This window comes from Ptychodera flava, chromosome 11 (assembly GCF_041260155.1).
Source record: "Ptychodera flava strain L36383 chromosome 11, AS_Pfla_20210202, whole genome shotgun sequence".
NCBI classification, from domain to species: domain Eukaryota; kingdom Metazoa; phylum Hemichordata; class Enteropneusta; family Ptychoderidae; genus Ptychodera; species Ptychodera flava.
The window spans coordinates 4530503-4546597 of record NC_091938.1 but is presented as its reverse complement, the minus strand read 5'-3'; the positions used below and the strand labels follow the sequence as shown (position 1 = coordinate 4546597).

General features: G+C 37.3%; 1 protein-coding gene across 1 annotated transcript; it reads left to right on the top strand.

Annotated features, from left to right (window-relative positions):
• The first annotated feature begins 14309 nt into the window (after nucleotides 1-14309).
• On the top strand, nucleotides 14310-14912 carry LOC139143683 (tropomyosin-like). The gene has a single exon (XM_070714204.1). The coding sequence runs from the start codon at nucleotides 14310-14312 to the stop codon at nucleotides 14910-14912; it is 603 nt and encodes a 200-aa protein (XP_070570305.1).
• The last annotated feature ends 1183 nt before the right edge of the window (nucleotides 14913-16095 follow it).

Sequence of the window (16095 nt, the reverse complement as noted above, 5' to 3'; positions counted from 1 at the left end):
TTTACATTACTGTCATGGAAATTTCTCAAAAATACAGTTTTTCCAGCAACCAGAATATTTGAATTATTCCACACTATAGCCTCTGATTGGGAGTACACATCCTTCTTAAAATTTAGCGTACACCAGGAATACATCATATCATACAAAAAAGGATATACTTTAATACATGATGGTATATCCCGGGTATGCAAGTTACATTGGAACACAAATAAACTTCCAACAGACGACAACAGATAACTATAAATGGAATTAATTGGGCTTTCTGTTTTTGTTTCAACCAGTCTTTTTACCCAACCGACCTTCATCGACTTGCAAGTCACTCTATAATTAGGAGCACGAAGGCCCCCTAAATCACGATCGTTCATGAGCGTACTTCTCTTAATTCTATCTCCTTTGTTATTCCAAATGAACTTGAAAATTATACGATCTATTTCTTGAAAAACTTTTTCAGGGGGGTTTGGTAAAACAGAAGCGAGGTAGGATAGCTTGGAAAGGATAAGACTTTTCAAAATGGCAATTTTTCCAAGAAGAGAAAGATTTCTTGTGGACCAGGTGTTGAGGACAGACATCATAGATTTGATTTTGGGTACATAGTTCAACTCAAAAATAGTACCTTTATCAGTTAGGGGAATGATAACTCCGAGACAATCGATTGGACCATTCGACCATACCACCAGATTACGAATGTTATAGTTAATCCTCTGGTGATGAAGGGACCCAATTTTAAAAACCTTTGATTTGTCATAATTAACTTTAAGCCCAGAGATCTTTTCAAAATTATCCAAAGTAAGCAAAACTTGATTGAGTGACTGTTCAGAGCCATTCATGAAAATATTTGTGTCATCTGCGTACTGTGAGATTTTATACTCATGACCACCAATAGTAATACCTTGAATCGAAGTGTCCAGTCTTATCTTTGCTGCAAATAACTCTGCACAAATTATAAATAAGTATGGCGACAAAGGACAACCCTGGCGTACACCTCGCTCAATGGGGAAAAACTCCGAAGACCAGCCATTGTTCATAACACAGGAAATAGGATTTGAATAGAACAGTTTCACCCACTGAACTATACTGTCGCCGAAATTAAAATAAGACAGAGCTTTAAAAAGAAAATTCCAGTCCAGAGAATCAAAAGCTTTCTCATAATCGACCGTAAAAACTAAACCAGGAATTTCTTCTCTTTCGGTGATATCAATAATTTCCATGAGTGTACGAATGTTTTCACCAATGTACCTGGACTTAACAAAACCTGTCTGATCAGGGTTGATGATAGATGGAAGAACGTTACGTATACGAAATGAAATGGCTTTAGAAGCAAGTTTGTAGTCAGCATTTAAGAGCGAAATAGGTCTCCAATTTTTAAGATACCATGGGTTCTTATCTTTTTTAGGAATGAGCGAAATGACACCTCTTCGTTGTGAAATTGAAAACTGATTTTTAACTATGGCTGAATTCAGGGAATTGACCAAACTGTCGGAGATCACATTCCAAAAGACTTTGTAGAAGTCTGCCGGAATGCCATCTGTTCCAGGCGAACGACCGTTATCAGTAGATTTGAGGGCCAACAACAGCTCATTCTTGTCTATGCGACCTTCACAACTCTGCCTCTCACGAGGACTTAACTTGGGAATAACAACGCCTTCCGGGAAAAAGTCGTCAATAACTGCAGTATCACAGGTGTTGAAATTGTTACGAGTGGAATATAAATTCTGATAAAAGGTCTTTTCCAAATTTAAAATTGTGGTAGAATCAGTCGTGGGAGACCCATCATCCTTAATCAGCTTCAAAATTGACTTATTTCTAAAATTACGTTTTTCGAGTGAAAAAAAATATTTAGAACTCTTTTCACCATGTTCATAGTACCTAGCTTTAGATCTAATCATCGCACCTTGTGTATACATGTCAATCAATTTCTCGCGTTCAGAAAGCTTCTCAGATAACTCAGTTTCAATTTGCTCAGATGGTTCTACCAAAATTTTCTTTTCTAGTTCTAAAATATCATGCTCTAAGGTGGAAAGTAACGTCCGTTCTTTACGCCTTTTCCTTGCAGCATACTGAATTGTCTCAGCACGTACATTACACTTGATCATTTCCCATAACAGCTGCTCATCTACATCTGGATCATTTGCATAAGTGTCTTTTGTTTCTTGAATGCAAGCATTGATGAGATTGATGTAATCCATTTCAGACAAGAGAGAACAATTCAATTTCCAGAAACCTGGACCACGTTTAACCTTATCCAAGGTTATAGAAATAGCAACAAGAGAGTGATCTGTACGAAAACCTGGACTAATATTTGCTTTGGTAGTTTGGCTCAGGAGGCTGAACGACAAAAGGAAAAAATCTAATCTACAGTGCACAGGAGGCTTCTTTTGCCTCCATGTGTATCTACGAGTGTTCGGATTCAAAATCCTCCATATATCAGCTAAATCCAACATATCTGAATTTTGGCGGACAATATCTCGACATCGAAAATGCGTGGATGGCCTTCCACCAGACTTATCAGTATGAACATTCTGTACAAAATTGAAATCCCCTCCTAGGATGAGTTCTGCATCTGTAAAATTATTATGGATATTTTCAAAAATTGACTCAAAGAAAGACGGCTCGTCAGTATTTGGTGCATAAATGTTACATAATACCAATCTACGGTCATTGACTGTGACCTCGCAAATAATACACCTGCCATCATCATCACACCATGTTTTATGAATAACAAAGGGGAAGTTATTTTTAAACAAAATAGCAACTCCCCTTGATGAAGACGACCCGTGACTGAACAAAATTTTATAACCCCATTCGTTTTTCCAAACAGATTCACAGTCCCTCAACGAGTGTGTTTCTTGTAAGAAATAAATATGGAAAGATTTTTCTCTCAACCACAAGAAAGTCTGACGTCTTTTCTTGGTGTCTACACATCCTCGTACATTCAACGAACAAATGTTTAACTCATTCATAATTCAAAAAAAAAATCAATCTGAAAAATACTTCTACCCACATAAGAATAAGTAAATTTGGCACAAAAAATTGCAACCCCATCAGCCTATCGTAGAAGCGAAAAGTTTGCAGATAAAGATTCCAAAACGAAAACATTACGAAGCGAAAAACTGGGAAATGGAAAAGAGAAGAAACAAAAAAACAAAGACAAAGGAAAACAGAAACAAACATCACGCGATCAGCTTTCAGCATTTTGAAAACTCACACATTTAGGACGACCGTTACTGTCCAATGAAAACGTTCATTTTTTTAAGTCTTCCAGGCGAATGACTTTCAGATTCCGTCTTCGACCTGACACGAATGGTTCGTCGGTGTATTTAATGACCCGAGGTACCGACCATGGAATAAAAGCAAAGTTTCCCTTTTGACGTAGTTCATGCATTTTTGGAAGCAATTGCCTATGCTGCTTTCGGGTTTCTTCATGGACATCGTCTGAGATACGTATCTTGTGCTCGTCCTTTCTGAAAGCTTTCGCTCCTTGTCGAAGGATTTCTTCTCTGTCTTTAAAACGCAGAAACTTTACATGGATGGGACGCGGCGGCTTCCCAATGCGAGGGTTGGCAGTGATTGGCGATCGATGAGCTCTCTCAATTTCATAGTCCTTATTTAAGTTCAGTTTATCTTTGAATAATTCTTTAACAAAATCAGAGCAGTCGAGAACACGATTTCCTTCCGCATTTTCAGGAATGTTATACAACACGACATTGTTTCTTCTGCTGCGGTTAGACAAGTCAACAATTTCCGAACGCAGTTTGCTCACCTGGTCGGCCGTCGCCAAACCCTTCTTCACTTCAGTCAGTTCCTCTTTCAGACCTTCCAACGATTCCTCAAAAAAACTAGCAGCATTTTCTAAATCAGTACTGGTGGTCTCTAATACTCCAACTCTCTTTTCCAAGTTTTCCAGTCTTGTCAAAGCACGGTCGACTTTTGTTGACAACGTGTCCAGCACTGGCATCCGTGACCATATGCCACGTAGTATCTCTTTGTCTTCTAATGAAAAACATGTCGGACTCGCTGCCTCTGTAGGTGGAACGTCACTTGCATCTTTTGAACTCTGTTGCCGTGCGGAAGACATTTCGACTCAGTTCTGCTACCAAGATTTTTCTAGACAACAAATGTAAACTCAACTACTACCTGTAATGGCTTGGTTGGCAGTTTATATGACAGAAATGGTGTCCGAAATGTAGGAGCTCGTCAACACCGTTGCACACTCATTGAATGTCATCACTGTAATTAAAACTAAAATTGACAACATCAAAATTTTCGTTACACCTTTATAAACAACAACCTCACAAACTGAAAGAAAGTTGCTGGAAAATAAATGATACGTCAAGCTCACGGTAGGTGTTGAATGGCGCTCTCAACGGTTCAGTTAATCATAGACACTGCAATGGTCAAAGTTTGATGTCCCGCCGGATATGTGTTTTGTGGCAGTTTTACACTTTTGTAGTTAACTTTTGGTCCTGTTTGGCCCCGGTCAGGTATCAGAGTTAACCATTTAAGGTATTTGTGGCCTCTTTCGGGTTCGTTAGCTCCGTTGGCTCCGTTTTGGTTCAGTCCTTTGTTAGGATACACCCCGCCCCGGCCCTCGCTCCGCTGCCCTGCTGAACAGAAATGTTTTAATAGAAAAGTCGTTTGGGGCTTGACGGAAATCAAAAATACCTTTGAAAATATTGTTGACCTAGATGTACTTGTAAGCCTACTCGGCTTACAAGTACATCTACAACAATTGACCACATCTATACAAATATTTAGCTCTTGTCAGATAAATGCTGGTACAATTATTGCAGGTATCTCCCAGTATTCTGTATATTTTTGATAATTTTCACATTCATTCACCAATTGTAAAGTCATTTTATAAGAGAGATTTCAGGCGTTATAATCGTGACAGTTTTGTTTCTGACCTACGTAATGTTGACTGGGATAGCGTTTTTATCGCCGGTGATAGCAGTGTCGACATTTCTTTTGATTTGTTTAACAATCTTTTTACTCAGGTATGCGATCGTCATGCTACCTTGAAAGTCAAAACTGTTAAAACAAAAAAGAAAAATAATCCTTGGATCACTAAGGCTATAAAGAAATCTATTAACACCAAGCGTAAATTGTACGCCCAAGTTATCTCCAGTCACCATGATCCCAGAGCAGTTTCTCGTTGTAAATCGTACAGAAATATTCTCACAAGCGTTCTAAGGAATGCAAAAAAGAATTACTATGCTAAAATTCAGAGTAAATAATGGTAACAATATGTGGAGTGTTGTTAATGAATTGCTTGGTAAGAAAACCAGCCCTGATAAAATACCAGACCGCCTACAGGTTGAGGTAAATGGTGTTGAACACATATTGACTGACCCAGCTGATATTGTACGGGGTTTTAACGACTTTTTTGTACATGTTGGTGAAAAATTGGCAAAAAATATTCAACATTCTGCAAACAGTTTTAGGAATTACCTTAGTCAGCCAATGACACACTTATTTTTTCTCCAACCAGTAACAGAGTATGAGGTTCACCAACTTTTAATAAATTTAGATGGCAAAAAAGCGAGTGGATGGGACAATTTGCCCCCGAGACTTCTCATTGATGCAGCCATTGTTATTTCAAAACCTTCGGCCCATATTATAAATAATTATTTTTCAACAGGTGTGTTCCCCGCCGCTTTGAAAATTGCCAAAGTTACGTCCATCTTTAAAAAGGGAGAACGAGAACTTGTTGGGAATTACAGACCAGTGTCTATTCTATCATTGTTCAGCAAAGTCATCAAAAAGTAGTTAACAAGCAGCTCACCTCATACCTTAATAAGTTTAACATACTGTACAAACATCAGTATGGTTTTAGAAAGAAGCACAGCACAAAGTTATCTTTGATTTAACTTAGTAAGTTTTTTGTTGCATGAAATTGACAAAGGAAATTCTACTTTAGGGGTATTTATCGACTTTAGTAAAGCTTTCGACACCATAAACCATGACATTTTGTGTCAAAACTTGAGCATTATGGGTTTAGGGGCCCCTGCCTACACTGGATACAAAGTTATTTATCAAACCGTTCTCAATTTGTTCAATTAAATGACAAAGTGTCAGAGAAATTTAGCATTCATCATGGTGTACCCAAAGAATTAGTGTTGGGTCCGACTTTATTTTTAATATATATAAATGATCTTCCAAATTCTTGTCCTTTTTTGATTTCCGTTTATTTGCTGATGATTCCAATCTTTTTCATACTTACTCTGGTTCAGATTTTATAGACCTTACTGCTGTATCATCTTACTTAAACGATATGCAATTGTGGTGTGATTCCAACAAACTGAAAATAAATAGGAGTAAGACAAATTTTATTATATTTAGAGGTCGACGTAAGAAACTGAATGTCTCGGGTTCTGTTTACATCCGTGACGAGCAAATCAGAGAGGTTGATGTTGCCCCTTTTGTGGGTATTTTGTTAGATAAGCATCTCTCTTGGTCTGAACATATTGATAAGATAAAGAAGATTATTCGGAAAAAATGTGGAATATTTTGTACAGACTCAGATCCATTTTACCTTTACACATTTTGTTACTTTTGTACAATGCATTTATACTTCCCCACATCAGCTACGGCCTAGAAGTCTTGGGAAGTACGTACTCTACACGCTGTATCTTAGGCAAAAAAAAAAAAAAATTGTGTGTTTCCTGTAACATGCTCTTCAGAAATAGGGTAGGTAGGTAGGAAAAAAAAATTTTTTTGGTAATTTTTTTTCTCTGCAAAAAAGAAAATGGGAAAATTTTAATACCCTTCGACAAGGGTCGAGGCATCGTCATTGTCAACACAAAAGATTACATACACGAATGCGAAAGACAATTACGCAACACTCAGTATTATACACAACTAGAGAGTGACGACACAGAACAAACAGTACACGAACTATTAAACAAAATGTACGAGAACAAACACATCGACCATGATACTTATAAGTATCTCGATCCAAAAAACATAAAAATCCGTACCCCGCAGTGGTACTTATTGCCTAAAATTCACAAACCGCCGCCTGAAAACTCAACGTTTGCAGGGAGACCAATAATTAGTGGCTGCTCCAGTCCCACTAACAGAATTTCAGAATTCCTGGATTTACTTCATAAAACCACTGGTCCAGCAACAACCGTCATATATAAAAGACACAACAAACTTCATACAAGAAATAGAAAAAACAAATGTCCCCCAACATGCATTTCTTATAACACTCGACGCGGTGTCGATGTACACAAACACATGCACAATTCACAACGAAGCGATTCGGCTAGTCAGTGAAACATTAAACTCACAAACCTCGCTTCAAACAAATTACAGCATCAAAAAACCACCCACGGAAGACTTAATAGAAATGCTTTCACTAATTCTAAAACACAACAGTTTTGAATTTAACAAGAAATATTTCCGCCAAACCCGCGGCTGCAGCATGGGATCGAATGCCTCGCCAGAGATAGCAGACATTGCTTTTCATGAACTTGAAAAGGAAATAATCGTAAACAACCACAACAACATTCACTTCTGGAAAAGATTCAGAGATAATGTCTTTGCAATCTTTCTGGGAACACAAACCGAACTCACTAACTTCATTCAAAAAATCAACATAATGCACCCAACGTTTAAGTTTTCATACGAACACTCAACACAAGAAATTACATTTCTAGATGTAGTAGTTTTCCAAGGTGCAAGATACCACAAAGAAAATATCCTCGACATCAAAACACATACTAAACCAACAGACACATTCCAATTTCTACATAGAGAATCGTGACACCCGACAGCAACATTTAATGGCTTTATCAAAGGTGAAATCCTTAGATACGCTCGCACTTGTAACAGCAATGACGACTTTACTAAAAAAAGTCGCTTTCTTTAGAAACAAACTACTCGACAGAGAATACAAAAACAATGAAATCACGAATATAACATAAAAAATAAATCACAGTATTCGTAATACAGTAACAAACTGTACAAGTACACGTAAAGAAGCAACAAACAAACTCATCTTCAGTACAACATACAGCCCTTACATAAAAACAAAAGATCTTAAGGGAAGTCTTTTGAAACATTGGGCTGAACTGGAGAAGGACTCAACACTAAGGAATCTATTCCCAGAATCACCAATCATTGCTTACAAGAGAAACAAAAACCTAAAAGTCACACTAGTCAAAACAAAATTTACAGAAGTAAAGAAACAAAAAAACAAACAAACCAGACCACCAAACGGACTCACAACGAGACTTGCCTCGCTATTCGAAGAGCAAGACCACTAAAATACATTAAAATAAATTTTCACAAACTAAGGAAAGAATCTACACTGCGACTGATGAGAAACGACACTCGGGTTTCGAAACGCAAGCGTCAAAGGGCCACTCTATCAACTTTGTAACACCATAGGTCCGGCTGCGTCTCGCCATAAGCTTTTCCCACACAAACAAAACATTACCGTACGCACTAATCCAAACTTCCCTACAAATATCCGAGGCGAAACAAACATTTTCATTAACACAAACAATAGGATAAGAATGTAGGAACGAACACATTTTTGAAACGAATCAAACACAAACTCGACACAAAAACATTTGGATAGTTAGGTCGGGAGCCTCTTTCACACTTTTTACATTTCTTTCTTTAACGTGATCGCATTTCTCACATGTTACGGAAAACACACTTGCACAAACAGTCGCCATTGTTGTTTAATGACGTCATGAAATCACGCGTGATTTAAAACTTTTCCCAGCCAATCTCGCGGGATTTGTTTTCAAGGTCCAAAAAAAAAGTTTAGGGTCGGGGGGGGGGGGGGGGTTGAACTAGGGTAGGTCGGGTTACCGGAAACACAATTTTTTTTTTTGCCTTAGCAGCCCAGAAAATGATTGTGCGCACGATGATGTTCAAATCAACCACAGACCACTCAGCTCCTTGTTTCACTCAACTTAATATTCTTGATGTTTTTAAACTCCATAAATTCCTTCTAGGTACCTTCGTTTACAGCTTGATTCACAAGCATTCACCACATACATTGTCAGATTACTTCAGTGTCAGTTGTCATGACTATAATACTAGAAATTGTCAACTTCAAAACCTACGTCCATATCATGCAATGACAAATTCAGGCCAGTTTGCGGTTTCTTTTTCTGGAGCAAGAGTTTGGAATGACATACCTTTTCATATAAAGTCCACAAACTCTCTACATAACTTCAAACACACGTTTAGACAATATTTGATCAATCAGTAACAGATTTCACTTTTGCCATGTAGTAATTTAGTGATCTTCTACGATATTGTAATTATTTCAGCACTTTTCTTTTATTTACTTAAAGAACTATTTGTTATTGTTATCATGAGCCCCCTTTGCTAACTGTTTTTTCAGACAAGCTATCATGACGGGGTTTGGGCTAGACTAGCTGTAAGCTATTTCCCGACTCCCCATTTACCCTCTACTTTGTTATTTTCTCCCTCTCGAGTTCATGTGTCATGTAATTGACTTTTTTTTTAAAATCGAGTAAATAAACCTTAATTAAATAAACCTTAATTATTTGCAAAATTTAGGAATTATTCAGAGCTGTGATGAAGACTGTTCACTTTCCTGGCGATTTTCACTGGGTAAGACCGTACGCTCAAACTAACATGCAGAACAACAATTTTTTTTTTACCAAATTGCCTTCGTTGTACCCCAAACTCTTGAACTTAATTACTACACCGTGTACAAAATCTTTCGGCCTTTGTGTATCTCTCATTTTCTAATGAGCGTCATTAATGACGAAGAACTAATAATAATAATAATAATAATAATAATAATAATAATAATAATGACAAAAAACAGCTGGTGCCAAGGATTAGATTTTCAAAGAGCGCGCTAACGACCATATCAGTTTTTTGTTTCGTGCTTGCTGATTGTCGGTAACTGAGAACCGGGTAGTGCATAGCGCCCTCTATTGTTTTTCACTGTCGACACTCTCACTCGACGGAGTACGCTAAGGGATGGACCATTAGACCTTGGGAGGGGGGGTGGTCACAATGAAATTGTGAAAATTTTTTTTTTACTATTGTAAATTTCTGAAATTTTTTTTTTCCAATTGAGATTAGCTGTGCAAATTTTTTTTTCAGAGTAAATTTTCAGATTTATAATTTTTTTTTAGTTCGTCGTTGTCTGAACATAAAGAGGGCAAAGATGTGGTGCCAAGAACCACAAGCGGCCACGCAAGCGGTCACGGAGGGGGGGGAGGTCAGGAGAGGGGTGTCCCCCTGCTGCTGTTGGAGCTTTTGAAAAGTAGAGATTAAAATGGTGTTATTTGGTGGCACTTGGGGAGTATTTTTGCGGGGGGTGGTCAGGAGGGGGTGTCCCCCTCGTCGTCTGAACATAAAGAGGGCACAAGCGGCCACACAAGCGGTCACGGAGGGGGGGGGGGTCAGGAGAGGGGTGTCCCCCTGCTGCTGTTGGAGCTTTTGAAAAGTAGAGATTAAAATGGTGTTATTTGGTGGCACTTGGGGAGTATTTTTGTGGGGGGGTGGTCAGGAGGGGGTGTCCCCCTCCTGCCATTGGAGCTTTTGAAAAATAGAGATTAAAATGGTGTTATTTGGTGGCACTTTGGGAATATTTTTGCGGGGGGAGGTCAGGAGGGGGGTGTCCCCCCCTCCTGCTGTTGGAGCTTTTGAAAAATAGAGATTAAAATGGTGTTATTTGGTGGCACTTTGGGAGCATTTTTTTCAGATTACACATCTTCCTCTGAAACATGGTCTTCTTGCTCCTCAGTAGCTTCCTATAGTTTTGAAAATTGACTATTTTGGTTTCCTGGCTTCCCTTTCTACTGCGTGGTGAAATGCCTACATTCACCCCACCAAACATCATGCATATCTCATGATTTACAATTGATTTTGACAAGCTGAGAAGCTAAAATAAGCTAAATAATATAGTTAAATTTGCATATTTGTGTTTTTAGAGCAATTGTTGCCCTTTTTTGATCAAAACATCTATTTCTCTGTAGCAGCATGTCCAAATTGATTGGATGTGTATAGATGTGTTGAAATTTCAATATTTGTCTTTTTTAGGGCAATTTATGCCATTCATGGTCAAAAAATCTGTATTCTCTGAAAGGGCTTGTCCAATTTCTTTGAAATTTGCTACACAAAAACGATTATTCATGCAGAGTTATTCAGTATTTGCTATTGAGAAACTTTCAAAGTTCAACCCTTTTGTGTGTTTTTGTGTTGGGATTTGTTGGATATAGATGGCATTCTACGTAGTGTATTGTTGAATGTTAAAACATGTGTTGCTGTTGTTTTTTGAGGCTGTTTTTTGAGAAAAAAGAATTGAAAATGCCTTTTTAAAAGCAAAATAATACATAATGACTTGATATGTTGTTTTATCATTATTGACGTGTTTCTACTTGTTCACCCATTCATGCATTCATCATTGCAATAAAATGCTGGGAAAAAAATGAAACTGATGTGGCCTGCATCTGTTTACCTTGATCTTAAAGGCAAATACAACTTTCTGTCTTGACAACCATACCATAGTTTCAATGTTTTACCTAGTGTACCTGCTTGGTTTGTACGCAGGAAACAAGTAGAAAACAGGCTCTATAATTTCATAATTTTCAAGTGATCAGAATACAAAAGTCCTGAAAAGATAAGATAATCACAAATTCCAGTATAAGGGATACAGTCACTCTAAATGTATAAATTAAAATTAAAAATGTGCCGGGAGGATGTACTAAAAAATACAGAAAGTTGCTTTCTGTCGGTAAAATCTAAAAAAATTCAAAATTTTAAAGACTTTTGCAGATTTTTTTTTTACGCCTTTGTCTTCTTATTTATTTTTTTTTTTATTTTGCAAACTAGTTTGAAGATTTTTTTTTTCCTAACTTTCTGCTCTGAAATTTTTTTTTTTTCTGTTTTTGACCACCCCCCTCCCAAGATCTAATGGTCCGTCCCTAACTTATGTTTTCTGTATATGTGTGTCTGTATGCAAGTTCACTTGTACGTACATATAACTTTCTCGGGTCTGTAATTTCAGATGAATTCACCCTACTTAACAGTTACTATCTGTTAGTAGTGATACCGCGTGATTTCAGATACGGCTGACAAGTTAGTTGTCTCAGCTAGGATGAACCATAATAAGCTTACTCATTCCTTCTTTGTTTATCCACAACGTACTCAAACAATTAGTGTGCAATTTGGAAAGTTGTGACAGGTTACTTTTGCGTTTTTGAAGTGATTTGTCAGTGAATCGTTCTTGAGACAAACTACTATTCTCGTTTGATATCACAATGAAGACATATAATCAAAAGTAGTATTGTTTTTAACCGCTACAGTGGAATAGAAAGTTACCATCTGCAGCGACAACAAATCCAATTGCTTTCTCTAAATTGAAAGCATAATCGTGAGCGAGTATTTCAGATATTCTACTGTACATACTTATTCACTGTGGAAAACGAACCTAAACCTTTCAAAGACCAAGCTGAAGAACTTAATGATATTAACTTCAACCGAATACTGTAGTCTGCGCATGCCAACATCAACAAGAAATGACTGGCAATCGCTGTCTTTATGGTCTCTACCTCCTGTTACGTACGCGTATTCAAGTGTTTTAGGTCAGGGCTTAACTTTAACGACAAAATAAATGCATGTGACTTGAGCATTTCACTTAATTCAAATTTAGCTTCTCCGTTTTTATCGTTACAGAAGATGGCCTTTTTTCTCCTTTTAAGTAGAGTTTATTCAAATCTGCAAAATTTCCCAATACGAGTTTGAAGTTACAGCATCGATATGAAATGCTGATTACAGTACATATAAATGATCAGAGAAAGTCAAAAGTTCATCGGTATGGCATTCACTTCTCTCGTTTCTAGTGAAAGAAAGAGATCAAAGACCACTCATTATCTTCGACTTAGACTAAATGTAAGAATTTTTTCTGAAATTCTTGGGTGTTATCATTCTTTTTTTCAATACCATATAATACTGCCATTTAACACGTTGCAATACAAAAACAATACATTACAGTATCAAAATGAAAAAGCTTCATCTTACCTTCGATGCTTGAGACAACTCCTGTTAATCATTGCATTATTAGTTCTCCTAAAATAGCGCTTACAAAATCTTCAATTTTCATGTTATTCTTCTTTTGTCGAGATTATAAGAAAAAATGTTTGAAATGCCCCCAAATTCGTTGAAATAGTAGTCAACCACAGCTTTCCAAGAATCACAGCTGCTATTCCTGAGCCGTTCCACCCATCTACATTTAAGTGCTTTTACCATTGCTTTAACATCAACCATTTGAATTCCACCATTTTCAAATTTGTTAATGACAATATCCTTCTTAATCTTTCCCTTTTTCCCTCCCCATAGAAAATTTTGAATCATACAACTTAATTGTTTTATTACATCATTTGGCGTGTCAATGACAAGTATGTTATTTTCGACATGGCTAGACATTTGATAACTGTGATCTTCCCGAAAATTGACAAAACTCTTTTTTTCCATGAGTTCAAAAGAATTTCGATATTTTCAATTTTTTCCCAATTGAGTTTTCGTACTTCTTCTTTACTATGCCCGAAGTATACACCCAGTGCTTTGATTGGTTTTGTCGGCCACGGAATCAGACCAAGATCATTTCTTGTTTTCCATCTTCCCAATTTCATACCTTCTGTTTTATCTCTATTTAATTTCAAGCCAGAGTACTTCCCATACTCATCAATCAGGTTCAACAATCGCATGAGAGACCTTTCTTTACTTATGTAAACCTGCATATCGTCAGCCAATTGCGTAATTTTTATTGTTCTATCTTTTACTTTGAAACCTATTTCACCATCATTCCTAATCGATTGCGCAAGAATTTCTGCTACTATTAAAAATAGTAATGCTGAAAGAGGACATCCCTGTCTGATGCCTCTTTGGAGCTTGAAAGGTGTTGATATCCAGCCGTTATTTATGATGGAGCTGTTGCAGTGAAAATATATTGTACTTAATCCAATGAATAAAGGATTGTCCCAATCCGAATTTTTCTAGTGCTAGAAACATTTGTGTTCCACGATGTCGAATGCTTTGCAAAAGTCTAGAAACAAGATAGCTCCTCCCTTTGTTTGCTTGTCAGAGAAGTCAATGACATCTTGAATAAGCCTGACGTTTTGACCACTAAAAGGTCCTTTAATATAACCAACTTGGTCAGGATTAATCAACTTAGGTAACACTATTTTTAATCTATTAGCTAAAGCGCATGATAAAATTTTGTAATCGTGGTTGAGTAAAGAAATGGGCCTCCAATTTGTTAGGTTAAGCCTAGAATCTTTTTTGTGTATTAATGTTATAATACCATGGCGAAGTCATACTGGCAGAGTGGAGATTACTTCGCCAAGAATTGGAGGTTTTGCTGGTGGCGACCCGAATCGTCAGAAGAAACTGCGAAATATGGCGTCCATTGTTGTGCCAGCGTGGCTGTCCGGCCAGGTGTCCTTGCCGTTAAACTTTCTCTCGCACTGTTACTCGTCATGAGTGGAGATGTGGAACAGAATCCAGGGCCGCCAAGATTACGAAGTTCCGAGGAACAACTGGCAACAAAACAGGATGTCACAAATATCTTACAGAAACTAGAAACTCTGATAAATGACACAAAACAAATGAATAACAAGCTGGATCAACTACAGACGAGGATGGACAATATGGAAGATGAGCTGCATGAACTAAAAGAGAACAGCGACGAAAATAACAGTAAAATAAATGACATAGAAGAAACACAAACAGAGCTGAAGAAAACAGTAACACAACTTGTACAAGAAAATGAGAAACTGAAACAAGAGAAAGACGATTTAGAGAATAGATCGAGAAGAAACAATCTCATTTTCTACGGGGTTGCACAAGACGATAAACAAGAAAATTGGATTACATTAGAACTGAAGGTGAGAGAGGTGATTAATTAAAACAAATTTAGAAATTCCTGAAGAAATTGACTTCGAACGAGTCCATAGAATCACAAATGTACCCTCTGTACGTGGATCCAAACCAATCATAGCAATGTTTTCGAAGCATAAGATCGCAGCCATGTTCTGGACCAAGCTTCCAAACTCAAAGGTACAGCAATTAGTATCGGCGAGGACTTCTCCAAGAGAATACATATCATCCGTTCTACACTGTTGGACTATCGGAAATGCCTCATTGCAGAGAACAGTAAGCTGAAAGCTCGCGTTCGATATGAAAAAATTGGTCTGTACTGATAAAAAAGGTCGGAAGAAGATTTATACAGTGAACGAAGCCACCAGGCAAGTAGAAGAACGCGAGGTCCGCCATTACTATAGCCACAGCTAGGAGACTGGCCAAAGCCCAAAACGTGCCGAGCTGTCATTTATTACTTGGAACGTTAGAGGACTTAAAGCTAAGTTAGCAAATGTAGAATTTATTTCTCTGTGCAAACAGTTTGATATTTGTTGTTTTGTTGAAACGTTTTGTCTTTGTCATGATTCACTCCAATTCTTAGATAACTACAAGCTTTTTTTGTTCCCTGCTGTGGGACATAGGAAAAGAGGCCGACCAAGCGGTGGGGTTTCTGTATATATACGTAACAATATTGTATGCACAGTTCATAGACTTCAAAACAATTTCGTCAATTGCTTTTCAATGTGTTTTGATAAATCCTTGTTTTCCTTTGACAGAGATGTTATTTTTCTGTGCTGTTACATTCGACCACAAAATGCTGCTTCTACCATTGATGAGCTGGGCAATTATCTTGCTAATTTACAAAGTCTGTTTCCACGTTCTTTCTTTATTGTCACTGGGGATTTTCATGCAAGGACAGGAACAGAACCAGATTTCATTTTAGATGATTCTACAAAATACCTATTGCAGACACAGAGTATACATCTGATAGTTTTCAATGCCCACGTAATTCTAAAGATGGTATTGTAATGAAGCTGGTCAAACATTTGTAGGTATCTGTAAAAAATTCGATATGCATATTGTAAATGGTAGACTGTCAAATGACAAATACGGGAATGTTACATGTGATGCAGCAAATGGAGCCAGTGTCATTGATTATTTTATTATGTCTGTGTTTTTCAATTATATTACGCATTTTGACGTTCTTTTGAGGACCGAATCAGATCATTT

Excerpts from the sequence above, each read along its gene's own strand:
- LOC139143683 (XM_070714204.1), top strand. The coding sequence starts at position 14,310 with ATGGCGAAGTCATACTGGCAGAGTGGAGATTACTTCGCCAAGAATTGG.